This window comes from Nerophis ophidion, linkage group LG06 (genome assembly GCF_033978795.1).
Source record: "Nerophis ophidion isolate RoL-2023_Sa linkage group LG06, RoL_Noph_v1.0, whole genome shotgun sequence".
In the NCBI taxonomy this organism is placed as follows: Eukaryota; Metazoa; Chordata; class Actinopteri; order Syngnathiformes; family Syngnathidae; genus Nerophis; species Nerophis ophidion.
The window spans coordinates 31,085,195-31,107,626 of NC_084616.1; the positions used below are offsets into that span (position 1 = coordinate 31,085,195).

At 41.0% G+C, this 22,432-nt stretch overlaps 1 protein-coding gene across 1 annotated transcript in view; it reads right to left on the reverse strand.

The window, feature by feature from the left end:
• The window catches only part of acvr1ba (activin A receptor type 1Ba), a 43,527-nt gene that overhangs the window by 12,861 nt on the left and 8,234 nt on the right, over positions 1-22,432 (reverse strand). The window contains exons 2-4 of the mRNA XM_061903363.1: positions 4,520-4,756; positions 4,164-4,421; positions 2,025-2,255 (exon numbers count right to left, since the gene is read on the reverse strand). Coding sequence (XP_061759347.1) covers positions 2,025-2,255; positions 4,164-4,421; positions 4,520-4,756 — 726 coding nt within the window. The remainder of the gene's footprint in view (positions 1-2,024; positions 2,256-4,163; positions 4,422-4,519; positions 4,757-22,432) is intronic.

Consider the following 22,432-nt stretch of genomic DNA (forward strand, 5'->3'; position numbering starts at 1 on the left):
TGCACACTTTTGGATCATAGACAAAAATATGCCTACAAATGTGTAATAGAGTGATCTATGGTTGTCTGTTGCCATCTCCTGGTCAATGTTGGCCATAGCGTACTGGGGTTATTTTTTGGTTGGCCAACGTTTTACATGTGGTTGTGCACCTGCAAGTGAGTGTGTCTGTTCTTAAGCCACAGTAAAGAGAGATGTAACTTCATCACTTAGCCTGGCTTTTGACTCAACATATTACAAAATGGATTAACCAGAATTCAAAATCTGAAAATGTTGAAATACATAAGATCGTGTATTGTACCTCTGAATTGACTCGTCTGTCGTAGATTGGTGTGAGAGGAGCCGAGTCGGAGGCGGGAGGCTTGGATAGTTGATTTGACGCTGTATTTGTGAGGATGTTTGACTTCAGCTTGAAGGCAGATCCCAGTGAAAAATTATTTCTCCGTAAACTCACTCTACTTAGATGCCTTGCTGATTTCGCATGGTCAAAGAGTGCCACCTTTCCCCGAGATCCATAGTTCACAATGTCCTTGCAATATAAGCACTGAGCACGTCCCGGTTCATCGCACTTTGCAATGAAATCGCTGATAAGTTTGTCTACTTCTACGATATTGTTGTTAATCTTCACCTTCAGTTTGACACTGTAGCTATATTGAGCCATGCCCAGTTCCACTTGTTTCTCACGCCCTTATCGATATCTTTCGCTAATGAAGCATTCCTACCTTGAATATGCTTAACCATGTCTGAAAATGTTTTCTCAATAAAGAAACGTGTTAATTGAGAGCTACTGTGTTTTCTTTCCAGATTAGTCGCAGATAAACACAACCAATATAAACAGAATACTAGTTCAGAAACGCTCACAATAATTGAGGATCGGGGACTAAATTTTGTCGGCAAACAACACGTGCAGACGCCTTTAACGGGCAATGTCATTGGTTGATGTTGTCAGCTGATAGTAGAGCCAGCCAATCTGGTGCCTTTACACATTGGCATTATATTATATAAATGACCCTGGCGGTGCCAAAATCGGTGGAATTCCGCGGATCCTCGGAAAATTCCCATCCCTGAATCAAGTAAATGCATATGTCAGTGTAAAAGTGAGTGGGGAGATTTTGACATACTCACTAGAACCTTGGCAGACATTTCGATAAAAGGGTTTAAACCAAAAATAAATAAATACATGACACGCATACAAATAAAACATTTTGAAAATGTTTCTGTGTAACATTCTGACAGTAAAATTGCATTAGTGTCAAAACATTCAGGTCTTTTTAAAATTATGAATGCAAGTAACTTAGTTAAAGTTAAAGTCCCAACGAGAGTCACACACACTAGCTGTGGTGAAATTATCCTCTGCATTTGACCCATCCCCATGTTCACCACCTGGGAGGTGAGAGGAGCAGTGAGCAGCAGCAGTGGCTGCGCCCGTGAATCATTTGGTGATTTAACCTCCGATTCCAACCCTTGATGCTGAGTGCCAAGCAGGGAAGCAATGGGTCTTATTTTCATAGTCTTTGGTATGACGAGGCCAGAGTTTTAACTAACAAACTTCCAGTCTCAGGGCGGACACTCTAACCACAATTCGTGTGATTAACTAAAATGCCAAAGTGTGATTACTTTGATGTTATTGTTTGAAAGCACTATTATTTTACACAACTCACCTGGAAAACTATTGGAGACGGACTGATTAATAATTGGTTTCCTTTATACAAAATTAGTGAGGCATATAACCTCCTCTTGTTTTATGTTAAAGTGGTCAATCCTGCCCTTTTCAGGTGCTTTCAAAACTATATTGGATACAAAGGTGGCATTATAGTAGATTTATTTTTTAAAAAACAATGCATACATCCCAAGTTGTGTACAAGGTGTATCCGCATTCTTTTTTTCTTCAACGACATACTGTACTTGGTCACTTTGGCAAGTTGCCATACATTGACATTTTAAAGTTGTGAGAAATTCAAAAGATGTAAATCTGGTCAAGTTTTCGTACTCAGACTGCTTTTAGTTGCTGCTCGTCTTAACCTTACCTTTGTTGTCTGCTGCAATGAATCCCAGGATGTTTTCATGGCGCAGCATTATTGTCTGATAGATCTCAGCTTCTCTGAACCAAGAGCGTTCCTCTCTGGACGAGAAGATCTTTACCGCCACGTCCCCTCCACGCCACTTGCCTCTCCAAACCTCTCCAAAACGACCCTTTCCTATAATTTCCTGCAGCACAATAGTCCTTGCCACAGTGCGCTGCACAAACAGGGGTAGACCTGTAAGGGGCAGCAGAAGACAAATGTAAGAATATTGTTGTTTTCTAAACTGCAACATTTAGTAAAAGTAAATCTGGTTAGAAAGAGGCTATAAGGTAACATGACCTAATCGGGCATGCTGGTGTGTTCCCGTCACACACGTTTGCACACATTCCGGGCGGATTACTCTTCAAACCACAAACTATTTCCACCGTTAGTGCTCAGTGGAACGCAGATAAAATAATTGCTACCACGCAAATGTTTTCCAGACTTGTAAAATCCCTTGTGACTATCACAAATCATTGCAAGTGTTTACAGTTGTGATAAGTCTTCACTGATCTATGTTCTGTGAGGTCACAGTGACCACCTACATTTTCAAAATCACTACATCCTTGGAGGCTAAGTGGGTGTTCATGCCAGATGTGATGAAATGTCTTTGGAAAAACAGAAAATATGCCTCCCATGTGGAAAGCAACTCTTAAAGGGGAACATTATCACCAGACCTATGTAAGCGTCAATATATACCTTGATGGTGCAGAAAAAAGACCATATATTTTTTTAACGATTTCCGAACTCTAAATGGGTGAATTTTGGCGAATTAAACGCCTTTCTGTTTATCGCTCTTTTTGCGATGACGTCAGAACGTGACGTCTCCGAGGTAATACAGCCGCCATTTTCATTTTCAACACATTACAAACACCGGGTCTCAGCTCTGTTATTTTCCGTTTTTTCGACTATTTTTTGGAACTTTGGAGACATCATGCCTCGTTGGTGTGTTGTCGGAGGGTGTAACAACACTAACAGGGAGGGATTCAAGTTGCACCACTGGCCCGAAGATGCGAAAGTGTCTGCCGCCAGACCCCCATTGAATGTGCCAAAGTGTCTCCACATTTTACCGGCGATGACAGAGATGGCACAGAGATGTATGGATAACCTGCAGATGCATTTGCAACGATAAATTCAACGAAATCACAAAGGTTAGTTTTGTTGATGTTGACTTATGTGCTAATCAGACATATTTGGTCGCGGCTTGACTGCCAGCTAATTGATGCTAACATGCTACGCGAATCGACGCTAACATGCTATTTACCGGTGGTGCTAAAGCAGACATGGCACAGAGATGTATGGATAACCTGCAGATGCATTTGCAACTATAAAGTCAACGAATTCACAAAGGTGAGTTTTGTTGATGTTGACTGCCAGCTAATCGATGCTAACATGCTACGCTAATCGATGCTAACATGCTATTTACCGGCGGTGCTAAAGCAGACATGGCACAGAGATGTATGGATAACCTGCAGATGCATTTGCAACTATATTACGTTTCCTTCCACCCACATTTAATGCGAAAAAAACACTTACCAATCGAAGGATTTAAGTTGCTCCAGTGTCACGAGATGCGAAAGTCCTGATCGTTTGGTCCGCACATTTTACCGGCGATGCTAACGCAGCTATTCGGCCATGCTGTGGCTATGAATAGCGTCAATAGCTATTCGCTCAATAGCTTCAGTTTCTTCTTCAATACGTTCATACTCCAACCATCTGTTTCAATACATGCGTAATCTGTTAAATCGCTGAAATCCAAGTCTGAATCCGAGCTAATGTCGCTATATCTTGTTGTGATATCCGCCGTTGTTTGTTTACATTGGCAGCACTGTATGACGTCACAGGGAAATGGATAGTCGCATCGCAAATAGCGAAAATCAAGCACGTTAAAGCTTTTTTTTAGGGATATTCGGGGACCGGTAAAATTTTGAAAAAAACTTCAAAAAATACAACAAGCCACTGGGAACTGATTTTTATTGTTTTTAACCCTTTTGAAATTGTGATAATGTTGCCCTTTAAGGCTGAAATAAAACCCACTTTTAGAATTAAAATATGGCCCCTCACCTAAAACAACAATAGATCACATTTATCATGAGTTGTTACCAGAGCCTGATCCGGAGGTAGACATGTCATAGATGAGGTCCTGCAGGGTCTTGTCCTTGGCCAAGTACAGATGGTCACAGGATGGGTCCTCTACCTCCAGCCTCTGCCTGTGACTGTAGGCCCTCTGATGATACTGGAACAGGAAAACGCCAACCATCAACAGCACACAGAGCAGAAAGACGGGCCCCGCAATGACCGCCACTAGCTCCACCGGCCCCCAGGAGCTGCCCAAGCCTGAAAGGTCCTCCTTTGTGGGAACTGGGAAGAGACGGAGGCATCGATGAATGGTTTTCATGTGAACATTCTCAAAGTGTGAATATAAATGGTGATGCTAAATGAGATGGGAGGAGCCTAACCAGGAACTTTCAGGTCTATACTGTTGCAGTAATCCACATAGCAGCAATGAGTGTTGAGTAGACCCTCAGCGCTCAGACAGTAGAAAGGTTGCCCAGGCGGAACCAAGTTATCCCGGTTGATGCAGATGCGTACATGTTGCTCCTTCCCCTGAATGGTGTACGTGGAGGCCATGCAGGCACCATCAGTCTCGCACTCATAGCCTGTCTTCTCACATGTTGTGCAGTTACAACGCAGAGCTGTTAAATAAAAAAAAAAAAATAAAAATAGTAAATTGAGTAAACAAAACATTGACTTAAAAAATCACATTTGAACCTTAAGGCACGTCGTCATGACACAAGTTAGAAATGTACATAATTAGTTACTCTTCATGGAAAATGTACTCTTATTAAATACAATCATCTTCCATTATTGACAACATTGATTTTCTATCCATAATCCTCTAGCAGGAAAAGTCTAGCACTGCAGAACAGCAAAGTCTTTAAGGAGTTTTTTAATTTAGAGTGTTAATGCTAATAGAGCTATCGGCAGAGCAGTGGTTCACACCACAGATTTTTTGGCAGCTGGAGTACAATCGATTCCCACTCATTGCTACCATTTTGCAAGTAATTACCAACAGCCACCTCCTTCCACAAAAAACAACATCCCAAGCAAACAAGCTGAAGAACAAATGGTCAATTTAACTAATTTCCACTGAGGCTGTTTCAGACTTGGTCCCGAGTAAGTTTTCAGAACTTTTGTTTTCTATTATTAAGGCTTCACAGAGGTGCTAACGAGCCGGAGGTTTTTTGGTTGTCACCTGACTCCAAAAGCTTGCTTGGTTCAGTGGAATCCATTAGAAAAATGAAAAAAAAGAGGCGTTACCTCAAGTAAATACCCACGTTATCTCCATTTCCACGTTACTAGTTCATCTCCCTAGTTGTATGTTGTCAACATGAGCCAGAGCAGAATTTACACTAGTTATCAATATTTTTGCCAAACAACTCTGCAATTGTCAGAAAATATGTCACCCATTATAATGTCCATCAAACAATGTAGTAAAAGACATGGAGTATTTCTTACAGTCAATTTTGTTTGCACAGTCCTTAATATTCTATTACCATCAGTTACTTTGAGGCGCAATGGTACTGTACATAACATTTACTGTTTAAATGAATATTACACACAATAATAGCTGCATGAGTTTTTTAAATTAATGATTGGCTGGTAGTTGGCCAAATGTTGACATAAAATAAAGAATATTTCAAATAAGAGCTCTGGTGTAAAATGCACACCAGGAAACTCAAAAGCTTTTTGTATGGACATTGGACCTAAAAAAATAAATAACCAAACACTAGGATTTTTTTTGCACAGCACAATATTTCCATTTGTGATTTCCCGATCAGAGTCGCAACCCTGTGATTTGATGACACTGCTCCCCTGGTAAATCAGTCACTTGTTTGTGGCAAACGCCGGGTCAAGTCCAGTTCAGCACCAGCACCAAGGTTTGCTACAGTAGAAAACGATTAAGTGTGAGGACAATAACAATAATAATAATAATAACATAAAGATAATATAATTATCACCATTGTTTTTTTTTTCAAATTATACTAGAGTAGCAATATGGTCACATTCAAAAGTGGATGTCAAGACTTTCATTCAGCTGTAGAAATGTTGTGATGTCAGACATAAAGCAGGATTTAAGTATCAGCACCGAGACGAGCATTGAAATTAGCGCCTTCATTCCGGATGGACCCAAAGAGTGAGAGTGGAGACTGACATGCCCGGTGGGAGAGACCAACTGAAATCCAACAATGTGGGTTGTACTTATATAGCGCTTTTCTACCTTCAAGGTACTCAAAGCGCTTTGACACTACTTCCACATTCACCCATTCACACACTGATGGAGGGAGCTGCCATGCAAGGTGATAACCAGCAACCATCAGGAGCAAGGGTGAAGTGTCTTGCTCAGGACACAACGGACGTGACGAGGTTGGTACTAGGTGGGGATTGAACCAGGGACCCTCGGGTTGCGCACGGCCACTCTTCCACTGCGCCACGCCGTCCCCAAGAGAAAAGAATACTTGCCAAACACCCAAACAAGCAGTATTTAGATAAATTTCTCACCCTGGTCTTTAGACCACACGGACACAAACTGTCGGACAGATAACACTATTTATGTTTTTATTTTGATGAGATGGCCATTAGATTCAGCCTTTGTGTACTGCAGCTTACTTTTCCTTTCTTGATCATTAAGTCACACACGTTTTACAACATATTGCACCTTAAGAGACAAATTAACCAGTGTTTTAGAGAAATAATAAATAAATAAAAAAAGGTAGCATAGCTGTCTGGAAGATCAATAATATTGGTGGTAATGGCAAATATTGCAGTTTCCTCCTCTGGGCATTTAAAGGCCTACTGAAATGAGATTTTCTTATTCAAACGGGGATGGCAGGTCCATTCTATGTGTCATACTTGATCATTTCGCAATATTGCCATATTTTTGCTGAAAGGATTTAGTAGAGAACATCAATGATAAAGTTTGCAACTTTTGGTGCTGATAAAAAAGCCTTGCCTGTACCGGAAGTAGCAGACAAGCGCGTGACGTCACGGGTTGTGGAGCTCCTCACATCTGAACATTCTTTACAATCATGGCCACCAGCAGCGAGAGACTGAGAAAGCGACGATTTCCTCATTAATTTGAGCGAGGATGAAAGATTTTTGGATGAGGAAAGTGAAAGTGAAGGACTAGAGGAGAAAAAAAAAAAGACTATACAGTGGGAGCGATTCAGATGTTAGACACATTTACTAGGATAATTCTGGAAAATTCCTTATCTGCTTATTGTGTTACTAGTGATTTAGTGAGATTATATGGTCGAACCTGTACAACCTGAAGGTCGGCCCGCACCTTTCTTCAGCACCAGTCGACGGGTGGTGGCGATGCCCATCTCTGCCCTTCGCAAGGGACCCTCTTCGAAACACGATCTTTCGAAATGATCGCTGCATAATACACTGTACTTTGTGTGTGTGGTCCAATCCAACCGTGTTCGCTTGACCGCTCTGTTCTATATTAAAGCTTCACTGTCATCTTTCGGGAATGTAAACAATGAAACACCAGTTGTGTTTGTGTTGCTAAAGGCGGCCGCAATACACCACTTCCCAACTACAGCTTTCTTCTTTGACGTCTCCATTATTCATTGAACAAATGGCAAAAGATTCAGCAACACAGGTATCCATAATACTGCAGAATTATGCGATGGAAAGAGACGACTTATAGCTGTGAACGGGCTGGAACAAAATGTCCTCTACAATGCGTGACGTCACGCGCACGCATCATCATACCGCGACGTTTTAGCATGATACTTCCGCGCAAAATTTAAAATTGCAATTTAGTAAACTAAACCGGCCGTATTGGCATGTGTTGCAATATTAAGATTTCATCATTGATTTATAAACTATCAGACTGTGTGGTCGGTAGTAGTGGGGGTTTCAGAAGACTTTAAAGCTGATGTATGTCACTGGGTCAAAAATACATTTTTAAACCAAAAAATTAAGATAAAAGGACCTAATGCTTTCAGCCCACTTAAAAGTAAGCACCCCCTAGGCAGCAACATAACCTTTGCAAACAGCCCCTTTAATTGAGGTCGGCAACAAAGGATCCTCACAGGTTAACTAGTATCAGGGGTGGTTGAGCAACTGGATCTCAATAATTCTGATTAGATTTTGAGCCAAATGTGATTTATAAGCGCACATGCTTCTCTTTTGGGTCCGCTCAGCTCTAAGATGATACGAGTCTACCAAGGCTTTATAGAGCTAAACACAGAGCAGATAAGGACAAGACAGGGTGTTTGGAATAAATCCCGCAGGAACTGAACCAAGTCCCTGCTACAACACTGAAGTCACAGGCCAAAATCATCCTTCAATCAAACTGAACACATTTTGAAAGAAACAAGAAACCAAGACGAGAGGGATTATTATCTTTATTCTTTGCCAGAGACATGTGTCATTCAGTTCAAGAACTAACAAATGTCTGACAAAAAGCAAGACAAGATTTAAGCGTGGCAAGCTTCTACTAATCTCCAGTCTTATCCAGAGGGTCTCTTTGACCAGAGACACTCACACAAATTCCCTTCTGCAAGTGAGGGTTAAAAAGAAGAGCAGATTTTCCCCTTTGCTCTGTTTTTACCTACATTGAGACTTTGCTCAATTCATGGGTTTCCGAAGACATCAAAACCGTCCCACAATTCCCTTGTCCGCCATCTTGTGTGTCAAAACAAACACTCGTAACCAAGGACGCCTCCGTTGTTATTTTTGTAAGAAATGGGTCACACGTGTCGTTTGGGGCTGTGTAAACCACGCCAATTCAGGACAAAGAACAACAAAGTACTACGATATCCCTAAGGTTATAGTAAAACGGGGAAAATAAACCGAGCAACTGTCGACAGAAAGGCGCAACCTGTGGCTAGCTAGAATCAATCGAGTGGGATTTACCCCTGATCCAGCAAAACGACATTATAAAGTTTGCTCTGATCATTTTGTAACAGGTAATTTGAATTATGTTGCTCTCTGTATCGATGATAAAATGTGTTATGGTTAGAATAGATATTAAAACATAGGAGGAACTACTGTACCTGTGCTTGTACTTAATAACCCTCGACGTCTGACGTTGTTGCACAAATATAACCTATATATAATGTAGGCAATCTACGCTTATTTTTGGACGATTTTATTAAAATTTGACTGAATTAAATCAAGATAGAATTATATAGTTCTGAAAATACTTTTGGGTACTTTTTATCAAGTGCTTCTGGACGATAGTCTTTAGCATATCCTGGAATCAGAGAAAGTAAGACCGGCTAAATTTTTCGTTTGGATTTTAATTCTCTGTACAAGTCTGACAGTTCATCTTGTGTCCCCTTCTGTACGTCCGGTAGTTTCCTCTGTTTTGATGGTGCCGGTGTATCTCCAGATACGATTGCCTTGTCTAGCTTTCTCTTCATTGTCTTGGCGGATGTGAAGTTAATGTCCTGTATGGTCTTGTACCCAACTTTCTTGAGTGCAGATGGAAGTAGCCAGTAAGATTTTTCCTGTGTGACTGTCGTGTTGTCCCGCATCTTGACGCACGCTTCAATGGCAAACAACAATGCAGAAACATGTGAACACATTTCGCCAATGCCTGCCATACACGTAGTGTCCTGATAAAACACGACCCGTCTTCTCTGATATGAGCCATGGCACCAAACACGGATCAGTTGATCTCTGAGAGTGACGAACACGAGCGATGAGCACACATTTATCTTCCATTGTAGCCAGTTTAATTTCCTGTACCCATCCACACACAAAGTAATTGTACGCTTTGAGCGACTTGTAGCCCTTGAGCTCATCCAGAGTGTAGGCACTAACATTGTTCACCAAATAGTTGACGATGTCGGGGTAAGTTATATCAGGATAACATTTCAAGTCCGTAGTCCATTCGTGCTTTCCCATCTCATACGGATCTTTATTACCAATATCCTTCAATTTATGTAAATACCTTGCTTTGCAAACCCCATCTAGCGTCTGTCTGTTGGGAACTTTTACGACTTCTTTCAAATTTCCCGAAGTGGACAACATTGTTGCTGCAAAAGTGTGGAAAAATATTTTAAAAACTGCCGCAGACGAGTAAACAAAGTTTTGACACACAAGATGGTGGTTGCCGTGAAGGATTATGGGTAATCGCTGCTAGCGGAAACCTATGTATTACTTGTGCTACATATGTACAACTCTTGCATTAATTGCACATGCATGGAGATGATGAAAACCACCTTAATCATACGAACTGTTTCCATGCAACTGAGGCCCCATCCTGTGTCGGAGCGTTCTTTTTATGCAAGTGTCATTTATGCTGATATGACTAATCTGTGCTTGGTTACTGGAAAGGAGGACTCAGAGCAGGGTTGCAGTAATATTTATTTGGCAATCGCGTGTGTATGTGTGTTGTTCTATCCAGTAGGCAAACGGGAAAAGGCTAGAATTTTGGCAATCGTGTTTAAATTGACTACGGTTTGCCAAAAAAGTATTTGCCTGCAGGCGTAATGTAAATTAGGCCCTATACAAACAAAAATGTTGAGAAAAGCCAAAACTTACTTCAACATTAACAATGCAAATTGTTCCGAATAGAATAAAAAGGGACAGGACTGTGGTTTCAGGCGATGTATGAACACAGACATGCAGAGACTTAGAAAGGAAGCATAGCAGAAAACACATTACCGCATAACAGCCGTAGGTCCTTCTGTGATGGATTGTGGTCAACCAAAAGTTTGTTTGGTGATAGCATCTTTTGCTAAAAACCTGTTTAAAACATACAATTAAGCAATGCTTACTTGCATTTGACCCAACACAATGTTTTGCCAACAGAATTTGAAGGAATGATGAAACGATAGCTGTACTTGATGGAATAACTTATCGCAGAACAAAGTAGAGGCCTGATGTGTGTCACTGTTATTTTGCATAAACTCTGCTCTTGTATGCACATAATTGTTGGTCTTTACACTGGTGCTTTGTGCAGAGATTAAGACGACATGAGGAGGGATTGGAGCGGGCCTGAGTGAACAAAGAGCCGAGCAGGAAAAGGGGGCGTGAGATAGAGAAGGGGGGTCGGGTGGCGCACAGAGGACTGCGAGGGTCATCAGTAAAAACCCCAATATTTGAGGGCCAGACAGGGCGGGGGCTGGGGCGGAAAATACAAAAGGGGAGGGGGAGTCATGAGCTGGACTTATAGGGCCCCCAGCTGCGATTGGGGTCCGCCCAAGGGAGCAGCTGTGAGCGTCATTAAAACCCAGTCTAGACTTTGACTTACTCGGGGGAAGGGGGGGCAGGTAACAGGAAAAAGGGAACAGTGAGGTTGAAAAGAGGGAGAGCACATTGGGCTGATTGAGTTTGTATGTCAAGTTCCTATCATTCCGTGCATGCTGAGGCAGGAAATGACAGTCGTAGCGAGGAAAGGATTAATAAAACATTGTTGCCCAAACTAGTATTGCCCCAACTACACACCGCAGTATTGTTCAATTCTGAACAATTCACCTCATTATGCGTAAGTGTATGATTTCATTTGTGTGTTGTTTAAAAAACTAGCTGTGCAGGGCCGTTCTGTCAAGAATGGTTTAAACTCTTCAGCTTCCTTGGTGCAGGTTACAAAAAAAATCCCACAATTTCCAACAGACACATTAGGTATACGTATGAGGAGCACAGCACTATTACCCAAATGCACTGGCTGAAATTAGATATCTATGACCAAGACAAACAGTCGCCACCAGACAGAGTGGGTGTGCAACACACAACACACAGCATGCACAACAGTGTCCGAATCAATGCTCCGGGAAGGAGGAAAGTCATTACCTTTGTCTGCATCCTGGGCTCAAATTACTGATCTCCTTCTAAAAAGGAAAGTCTGAGGGGCAGTAGTTGCTACAATACTACTACTATCAACACCAACATCGAAATATTCATTCATTTATGTTCAAACAAGGTTTATCATTGTAGTTGGAGAACTGAATTTTTCTTATTTCACCACACTAGTGAAGCACCTGATCTCACCAGATTCATGCAGTGGGATTCAAAGGCATATTAAGTTAGAACCACACTATTGAATACTTATGTACTTTGTTTGGTGCTATGATACTTACATGTACTCATATTTATACAGGACACACACGGTGTTCCAAGTGATACTGTGTAACATTCTGATGTATATCATAGTACGACATTAAAATGTCTATCATAAATTATAACTATTGTTTGTATCGTAATATTAACGTCGTGGCTGCTATGTAAACTTTTTGTTACCGTTACCTTGCGGGATTTATATGTCAGTTGAAAGAACTTTACGGCGACACTTGGCGGGTGCATGGATGTCAACAGTGACTATTTTTCCCTGCAATAAATTATTCTGATTTCTCAAATAATTTGGCTCAAATATAACAGTCTACAACCAATGGAAAACGCTTAATCTAATCGTGTTTGGTTTTTAAAAAATCAGACTAACAGATTATAGATGATATAGATTAGATCTTTAAATTGGGTGAGGATTCCAGAGGGGACCCTTTGTACTGCACATGCACCAGTCTCATCGCGCGGCATATAACCTGGAAGCAAATTCCATTAAATCAAAACACCGGTAACAACTGTAATGAAGAAAGAAGACTGTAAATCTGCTTCACAAATGAAAAGAATGGAAGAAAAAAAAGAACAAATACGAGTGAGATCATGAAAGAGAATGAAGCAAGTAGGTATATCAAAAGGTAAAGAAAAAAGCATAAATAAACATCTTCAGGCTGCATTTGTGCACTCCAAACTGATTAGCAATAACTCCACACAACTGGCAAGCTTGTACAAAACAATATCAACCGTGCTTTTTTTTTCGGACTCAAAACTCATTCCATGAATCCACAGAAATTATCTCAAGAACTTCAAGATATTCAAAAGATTACCGTATTTCCTTGAATAGCCGCAGGGCATGTAATATGCGCCTGCCTTGAATTACTGCTGGGTAAGACTCGCTCCCCAAATTTATAGCGCATGCTTACTTTTACCGCCGGGCCAAATTCGTGAAGTCACGAGTGACACTTCCCCTGCCATCATTTTCATTGGCGAAGGAGGTTCTTTTTGCTTTTACTGTGTGTAAACCAGGGATCTTGTTCTCCAGCCATACAGATAATACTAATGGTGGTGATATAAAACAATTTTAACACTCTTACTAATATGCGCCACACTTTGTGAACCCTAACCAAACAAGAATAACAAATACATTTCTGGAGAACATTGGCTCTGTAACACATTATAAACGCAACATAAGAATTACCCAGAATTCCAATGCATCCATGACTCTTGGCTATATTATACACGCCGCTCTCCGTGCGTCGTTTTAGGTGGGCGGGGTTGGGGGTGCGTGTATACCGGTAATATAGCCAAGAGTTATGGATGCATTGGAATTCTGGGTAATTCTTATGTTGCGTTTATAATGTGTTACAGAGCCAATGTTCTCCAGAAATGTGTTTTTTATTCTTGTTTGGTTATGGTTCACCGAGTGTGGCGCATAGTAGTAAGTGTTTTAAAGTTGTTTATATCACAACCATCAGTGTAAACGGTATGGCTGTTGACCAAGTATGCTTTGCAATCTCATATGAGAAGCAGCGAAATGCATGCGTCCTACTGGCCCCCAGATAGCATGGTGTAAGGGTGAGTGCGATAACATGTAGAGCAGTGGTCCCCAACCACCGGGCCGCGACCGCAGCAGAATCTTTTTAGAGCAGTGGACCCCAACCACCGGGCCACAGCCGCAGAATAATTTTTAATAATTTTTTTTTTAATCACATTCAATTATTTTACTGCATGCCATTGGTAAGCGCAGGGGTGAGAAGATGTTTTAAAATAATTAGCGCCTGCTTACTTTTACCGCATGCCTTGATCATGCGCAGGAGTGAGGTTTTAAATTAATTAGCGCAAGGAAATACGCTACTTTCAATTTTCCATCCTAAAATTCCTTCAAAACAACTCTCCCCCACAAGTCTCGGCTTCCACCCCGCATACATAGCAATTACGAGACCTTCTTGGTAGCAGAGTCATTTTCGAGGCGCAATTTCAGATCATATGTTGATGCTGTCTGCTATTTAACATAAGCATAGCCATTAGAAACGTAATATATTGCAATTTGTGCCAATATTACGGCGGACATTAGGTAAAACAAGAACTAGGCTGATGGCTTGTGATGAGCCGGAAAAATGCCTTGTTTTGATGTGACATCATCGGTCAACCAGAAAAGTAACAAATGTACTCAAGCTTAAAAGAAATAAGTGCCCCCCAGTGCACGGGAAGCAGATGGCATATGTCCAATAGTCACATCAGAGAGTATGCATGGAAACTGGGACTTCACAGGTAGGTGTGAAAATACTGAAAATAATAATAATTTAGTGCATGGAAACATACTGAATGTTGCAGGGACAGAAAGCACAAATAAAGCTGGAACAACAAAACCTGAAGAGAAATTGGTTTCGAAAAGAGGAAAGAGTAACTTCTTTGTTTAGATCAAAAAACTCAGAAACCGGCCGAACATCAGAAACCGGCCGAACAACCGGGAAGCTAATCTCCAGAACATGCCGCCAATGAGTCGTTGCTAGCGACACTAACAGTCTATTCTTTTCCATCACTTAAAGGCACAGCATGTCGAAAAACCTGTGTGTTGAGGGGATCTGGTTTGGTGGCTATAGGTTTAGGTTTCTGTTTTTTGCAGATGATGTGGTCATCTGGCCAAGATCTTCAGCTCTCACTAGATCGGTTCACAGTTGAGTGTGAAGATACTGGGTTGAGAATCAGCATGTCCAAGTCCGAGTCCTTGGTTCTCGCCTGGAAGAAGTTGAAGTGCTATCTCCAGGTTAGGGAGGAGATTTTGCCCCAGGTGGAGGAGTTCAAGTACCTTGGAGTCTTGTTCACGAGTGAAGAGTGGATTTTAAGATGGACAGACGGATCGGTGTGGCGTCTGCAGCGATGCGGACCCTGCATTGATCTATCATGGTGAAGAAGGAGCTGAGCTGAAAGGCAAAGCTCTCAATTTATCGGTTGATCTCCATTCTCATCCTCACCTATGGTCATGAGCTTTTCCTTATGACCGAAAACACAAGATCACGGGTACAAGCGACCGAAAAGAGTTTCTTCCGTCGGGTGGCGGGGCTCTCTCTTAGAAATAGGGTGAACAGCTCTGTCATTCGGGAGGAGCTCAAAGTATTGCCGTTACTCCTCCACATAGAGAGGAGTCAGATGAGGTGGTTCAGGCATCTGGTCAGGATGCCTACCTGCGGAGGTGTTTAAGGTACGTCCGACCGGTAGGAGGCCACGAGGAAGATCGAAGAAACGTTGCGGGGACTATGTCTCCAGGCTGGCCTGGGAACACCTCGGGGTCGCCCTGGAGGAGCTGGACAAAGTGGTTGGGGAGAGGGCAGTCTGGGCTTCTCTGATCAGGATTATTCCCCCGTGACCAAACTTCAGATAAGCGGAAGAAGATGGATGGATGAATGAATAAATAAAACGTTACAAAATATAAACCCTGTTTCCATATGAATTGGGAAATTGTGTTAGATGTAAATATAAACGGAATGCAATGATTTCCAAATGATTTTCAACCCATATTCAGTTGAATATGCTACAAAGACAACATATTTGATGTTCAAACTGATAAACATTTTTTTTTGCAAATAATCATTAACTTTAGAATTTGATGCCAGCAACACGTGACAAAGAAGTTGGGAAAGGTGGCATTTAATACTGATAAAGTTGAGGAATGCTCATCAAACACTTATATTGAACATCCCACAGGTGTGCAGGCTAATTGGGAACAGTTGGGTGCCATGATTGGGTATAAAAGCAGCTTCCATGAAATGCTAAGTAATTCACAAACAAGGATGGGGTGGTATAAAAGCAGCTTCCATGAAATGCTAAGTAATTCACAAACAAGGATGGGGTGAGGGTCACCAGTTTGTAAAAACAGTTTTAGAACAACATTTCTCAACATGCTATTGCAAGGAATTTAGGGATTTTACCATCTATGGTCCATAAAATCATCCAAAATTTCAGAGAATCTGGAAAAATCACTGCACGTAAGTGATGATATTACGGACTTTTGATCCCTCAGGCTGTACTGCATCAAAAACCGACATCAGTGTGTAAAGGATCTCACCACATGGGCTCAGGAACACTTCAGAAAACCACTGTCAGTAACTACAGTTGGTCACTACATCTGTAAGTGCAAGTTAAAACTCTACTATGTAAAGCTAAACCCATTTATCAACAATACCCTGAAACGCCGCCGGCTTGGCTGGGCCCGAGCTCACCTAAGATGGACTGATGCAAAGTGGAAAGGTGTTCTGTGGTCTGACGAGTCCACATTTGAAATAATATTGGGAAACAGAGGACGTGGTTTCCTCCAGAACAAAGAGGAAAATAACCAATTCGGATTGTTATGGGCACAAAGTTCGAAAGCCAGCATCTGTGATGGTATGGGGGTGTATTAGTGCTCAAGGCATGGGTAACTTACACATCTGTGAAGGCACCAGTCATGCTGAAAGGTCCATACAGGTTTTGGAACAACATATGTTGTCATCCAAGCAACGTTATCATTGACGCCCCTGCTTATTTCAGCAAGACAAGTGTTACAACAGCGTGGCTTCGTAAAAAAAGAGTGTGGGTACTTCCCTGGCCCGCCTGCAGTCCAAAACTGTCTCCCATCAAAAATGTGTGGTGCATTATGAAGCGTGAAATACGACACCGGACTGTTGAACGACTGAAGCTCTACATAAAACAAGAATGGGAAAGAATTCCACTTTCAAAGCTTCAACAATTAGTTTCTTCAGTTCCCAAACATTTACTTAGTGTTGTTAAATGAAAAGGTGATGTAACACAGTGGTTAACATGTCCTTTCCCAAATACTTTGGCATGTGTTGCAGCCATGAAGTTCTAAGTTAATTATTATTTGCAAAAAAATATAAAGTTTATGAGTTTGAACATCAAATATGTTGTCTTTGTAGTGCATTCAATTGAATATGGGTTGAAAAGGATTTGCAAATCATTGTATTCTGTTTATATTTACAGTACATCAAACACAATTTCCCAACTAATATGGAAACGGGGTTTGTACAAATTCAACCTTGAAACCACACTATGACAAAGTTGAGTTGTTGTACATGCATTCCCGCAGACACAGAGAAGCGACAAATTCCATCTTATAATGTATATGTGTGGACATTACTCTAGTATACGCTGTCCAAAAGAAGGACTGGTACCAACAATACTTTATTGTTTTTCTAATTGTCTTGTCTTTTATTTATATATATGAAATACATATATTTAAAAAAAGATACGCAAAATCTGCATTAATTTCTTGTTTGTTCCAAGGAGGGGTTCAACGATCGATAATACAAGCTTTATAGTCAGTGATTTCATCACTCATGTGTTTCTGGATGGAATCAAACTTGTGCGAGTCAGCGCGGCCGGCAGGAAGAGATAAATGGCAGCGGACATTGGCAACAAAGCTATGGGCAAAAACATGGAAAGTGTTGGAACATTTCACCCAATACACGTCAAAGAGACAAATAACTTGTTCAATTTACTGTACAAAGCGTACATTGCTTTGCATGGGTACATCTGTGATGAGGGATAAAAAAAAATAAAAGAGGTATTCTTAAAGCGGAAGTTGACTCTTAATTCTAATAGCAGTTAGAAAAAAACACTGAATATTTCTACAAAAGAGATTTGTAATTGAGGACAGGTGTGAAATTACATGCAACAGACTTGAACTCGTATTGCTACAGGATCTTTGTGGGTGCAGCCATTGTCAATTTTCTGTATTTGAATTAATGGAACAGAGAAGGAGGAGGCTGCTTCAGAGAGAAATTGTGGGTCCTGCGGTGGCAGTATGGTAGGATCTGTAATTGTAGAGGTCAGTCACAGGGTACACTGTCTGCTGGACCAATTAAGATTCAGTGCCTCCGGGCCCAACGGAGGTCATTATTGACACTGGTCATTATGGGGGGGGATTACTAGACAACCACAGACTTGACCTGAATCTGACTCGCTCACTTGCTATTACAGAAACAACTGGTAAGTACTGATTACATTACATTATTAGTATTATGGTCTGGTTCATGCAGCTTCAGGACTTCATTTTAAGTGTAGTGAGAGTTTAAGTGGAATTGGATGACGCAACAATGGCAGTACGGTTCCAAGAATACCTTTGGAAAATCACCTTAGAAGCCAGTAAACTTTCACCTTATCCCAAACTTTCCCTTTGGTTGTGATCCAATGTTGCACATCATCCAAACTTTTGATATATTTTAGATAAGATTATACAGCATGATTAGACTTCAGAGGTAAGTTTATCAAAAAAAAAAACCCACCCTCATATGTCTATGATAATGAACAGTACACAGCACAGACTTTTACCTGTGATAACAATATACAACACGATTAGTGATGCAACGATAGCAAAAACTTACGGTACGATATGATGGTATTAAGGCCACAGTACGATCTTATTGTGATCTATATCTAAAACAAATAAGAATTAAAAATGCCATAACGAGTAAAATAAAGTGGCAGGAATGTTTAGGATATATATAATTGCTGTAATTGTAACAGACATAATGCTAAAATTTTCTCATCATAATTTTTTACTACAAACAGTGGGGAACAGTGTCTGTCAAAGTTTACTTTTTTGAGAATCATATTGAAAACAAAATAGACACTGACACTACTACCCACATCCACATAGGTTTTATTTGTCGAAAATATATTTTGCCCTGTCAGTTGGAATACACGACATACATACGGGCATATATTTCCCCCGTTAGCCTATATGTCGATGTGTCATTGACCGGGCGAGCATGCTAGGCATTACACTAGAAGCACCATTAAAGCATTCGTTGCACGAACATACTCGATTTGTTAGACAAGATCATAGACTGTATTGGACAATATAGTTTACATATGAAATTTCCTTTTCCATTAATTACAAGTAATAAAAAAACGTAAACGCCTGACTAACCTATTAATGAGGAAATTAGCAAGTTTGGCCTCAGATGAAAAAATTTTCTCCGCCTTCAATCGTCTCCTTTCAAAAGCATCCCTGATACAAATCCTTGTTTTGTTCCTGGCGTTGTCACAAATAAGTTGAGAATCGTAACAAAGCCTTTTAGATTTGCTGACATGTTTAGTAACCGCAACGAGGATGTGGTTGTGGTTTGTGCAACCCTTTGAGACACTTGTGATTTAGGGCTATATATTTAAACATTAATTGATTGATTTACCAGTGACAGTACCTAAACGAAGAGGATGGTGCGTAACTGTCTATCTGGAGGTGACAAACTCAGGGTTTTGAAATAATTTTGAATGGCGTTGAAAGCTAAAACGGTCACTCCCATTAGCCGCATCTTGCAAGCGCTTATCATCTTTAAAATTCTATTAAAAAAAAAGATGTGTGTTCTTGTCTCTCAAAATGATTGTGAACAATGGGCAAAATTCCCCAAAAAGTGCAGTTCCCCTTTAAAGGGGAACATTATCATCAGACCTATGTAAGCGTCAATATATACCTTGATGTTGCAGAAAAAAGACTATATATTTTTTTAACCGATTTCCGAACTCTAAATTAGTGAATTTTGGCGAATTAAACGCCTTTTTGTTTATCGTTCTCTGAGCGACGGCATCAGAACGCGACGTCACCTAGGTAGTCAACGCCATTTTTCCCTACCACATCAAACGCATCGAGTCAAATCAGCTCTGTTATTTTCCGTTTTTTCGACGGTTTTCCGGTACCTTGGAGACATCATGCCTCGTCGGTGTGTTGTCGGAGGGTGTAACAACACGATCAGGGACGGATTCAAGTTGATTTACGTAGAATGTGCATCGATTAGCACGGCATGTTAATCGATGCTAACATGCTATTTAGGCTAGCTATATGTACACATTGCAGCATTATGCCTCATTTGTAGCTATATTTACATACAGCCTTTCCCTCCATCCACATTTAATGCCAAAAAAACACTTAGCAATCGACGGATTTAAGTTGCTCCAGTGTCAAGAGATACGAAAGTCCCTCGTTTGGTTTTTACCTGCGATGCTACGACAGAGATGGCACAGAGATGAAAAGAATGTGTGGATATCCTGCGACACTCAAAGCAGATGCATTCCCAACGATAAAGTCAATGAAATCACAAAGGTGAGTGTTGTTGATGTTATTGACTTATGTGCTGATCAGACATATTTGGTCGCGGCATGACTGGCAGCTAATCGATGCTAACATGCTATTTAGGCTACCTGTATGTACATTTGTAGTTGTATTTGCATCCAGCGTTTCCTTCCACCCACATTTAATGCCAAACAAACACTTACCAATCGACTGATTTAAGTTGATCCAGTGTCAATGCAAAGTCCTGATCGGTTGGTCTGCACATTTTACCGGCGATGGTAACGCAGACATGCATGGCCGAATAGCGTCAATAGCTAGTCTCTCAATAGCTTCAGTTTCTTCTTCAATTTCGTTTTCGCTATCTGCCTCCATACTCCAATCATCTGTTTCAATACATGCGTAATCTGTTGAATCGCTTAAGCCGCTGAAATCAGAGTCTGAATTCAAGCTAATGTCGCTATATCTTGCTGAGGTATCCACCATTTGTTTGTATTGGAATCGCTATGTGACGTCACAGGGAAATGGACAGTGGCTTCGCAAATAGCGAAAATAAAGCACTTTCAAGCTTTTTTTAGGGATATTCCGGGACGGGTAAAATTAAAAAAAAAACTTTGAAAAATAAAATAAGCCACTGGGAACTTATTTTTATTGGTTTTAACCCTTCTGAAATTGTGATAATGTTCCCCTTTAAAGCTACATTTAAACCAGTAAGGCCGGTACAGGGAGCAGGTGGGTAAAGCGTCTTGCTCAAGGACACAACGGCTGTGACTAGAATGGCGGAAGCGGAATCCAAACCTGGAACCCTCAAGTTGCTGGCGCGGCCACTCTACCAACCGAGCCACGCAGCCTTGTGTGCTCCGTGTGTTGATTGGCTGGGAGGCTGGCAAAGGACGAACATGCATCGATTGATATAAATGATGAAGTGAGAAGGTTCTGTTTGTGTCTTCGTCGATTATTTTGGTACAGACTACGGCCTACAGTATTCGGAATGTAATGACTTCCATTAAGGGCTCATAAACCTACGATAACGGTTCGAGTCACGTCATTGCAATATTGAATAAAGTGATTCTTTGGCATACCACTAAATAAAGGCGACATATTCACGAGTGCTACGCGTACCACAGTTTGAGAATCGCTGGTATAGAGAAATATGGAGCAGGAAACAGATACGTGGTTTGGGGAACATTTCTGCTGTTAAAAAACAACTGCAACATTGAAGGAATTAAAGCCATTCCCTTAGTCTTCTATAGCTCTGTGGAGTTTTTACAGTAACTAAAAATAATCTTGGATACACACCGTATATAAATATATATTTATTCCCATGACCCATTTTACACTCATCTTCCCCTTTCGTGAAAACTGGTTTAGCAGTTATGCTCGTTAACATAAAAACCCAGTCAGGAATACAACCTCCTGCACAGTACAGTCCACAGGTTTTTGTCACCACCTTCTCACAGAGTGTTTCCCAAGTGGCAGCCGGCATAACAAACATACAAAATCAAAATCTTGACTAAAGATACAAGATATAGATATGAAAGTGGGGCGGGTACGAGAAGGAGGGAGGCAGGGGGTACACGCCCCACCTTACAGCAGTGTGTCTGACAGCACTTTAGATTACATTGCAAGTGCACATAAGGGAGAGTTTGTCACACGAGAATGCAACGCACACAACTTGGTGCTAATCTGAATGAAGTCCACAACACGTGACGTGACTCACCGTCGATCGTCAAACAGAATTCTTGTGAGAAAAAGGAAACACTATGCTTGCCACTGTCCTAGTATCTGCTCTGGCTTACGACTTTCTGGTTGGTCTGGTTTCAGGACATTATGTGTAATGCTCCAGAGAGTGTGCAAACCCTTGCTCCACACAGAATAGTGGGCCCCCCCTTTCACTAAAGACCCCAGCAGCTGGGCAAACGAATCATTCCGCACCCTTGTCTGTGTGGGCCACACAACCATCACAATCCCCCGACCCCCAAAGCTCACGCACGACCGTCAATTTTGCATTACCCTAATCAAATTAACATCACTAAGGTGACACAATTCCAGTATAACATCCATTACCTGACCAAACTTTTTGATTTGGACCGTTCAAATATGGCAGGACGATTATCTTTTCTTATTGGTCAAGCAGGCACATTTATTAAAAATATAGTTTTTTAGGTGTGTTTGTTGAAAAAAATATAATTGTGTCTTGTTCTTAATGACTTATCTTATGCACATT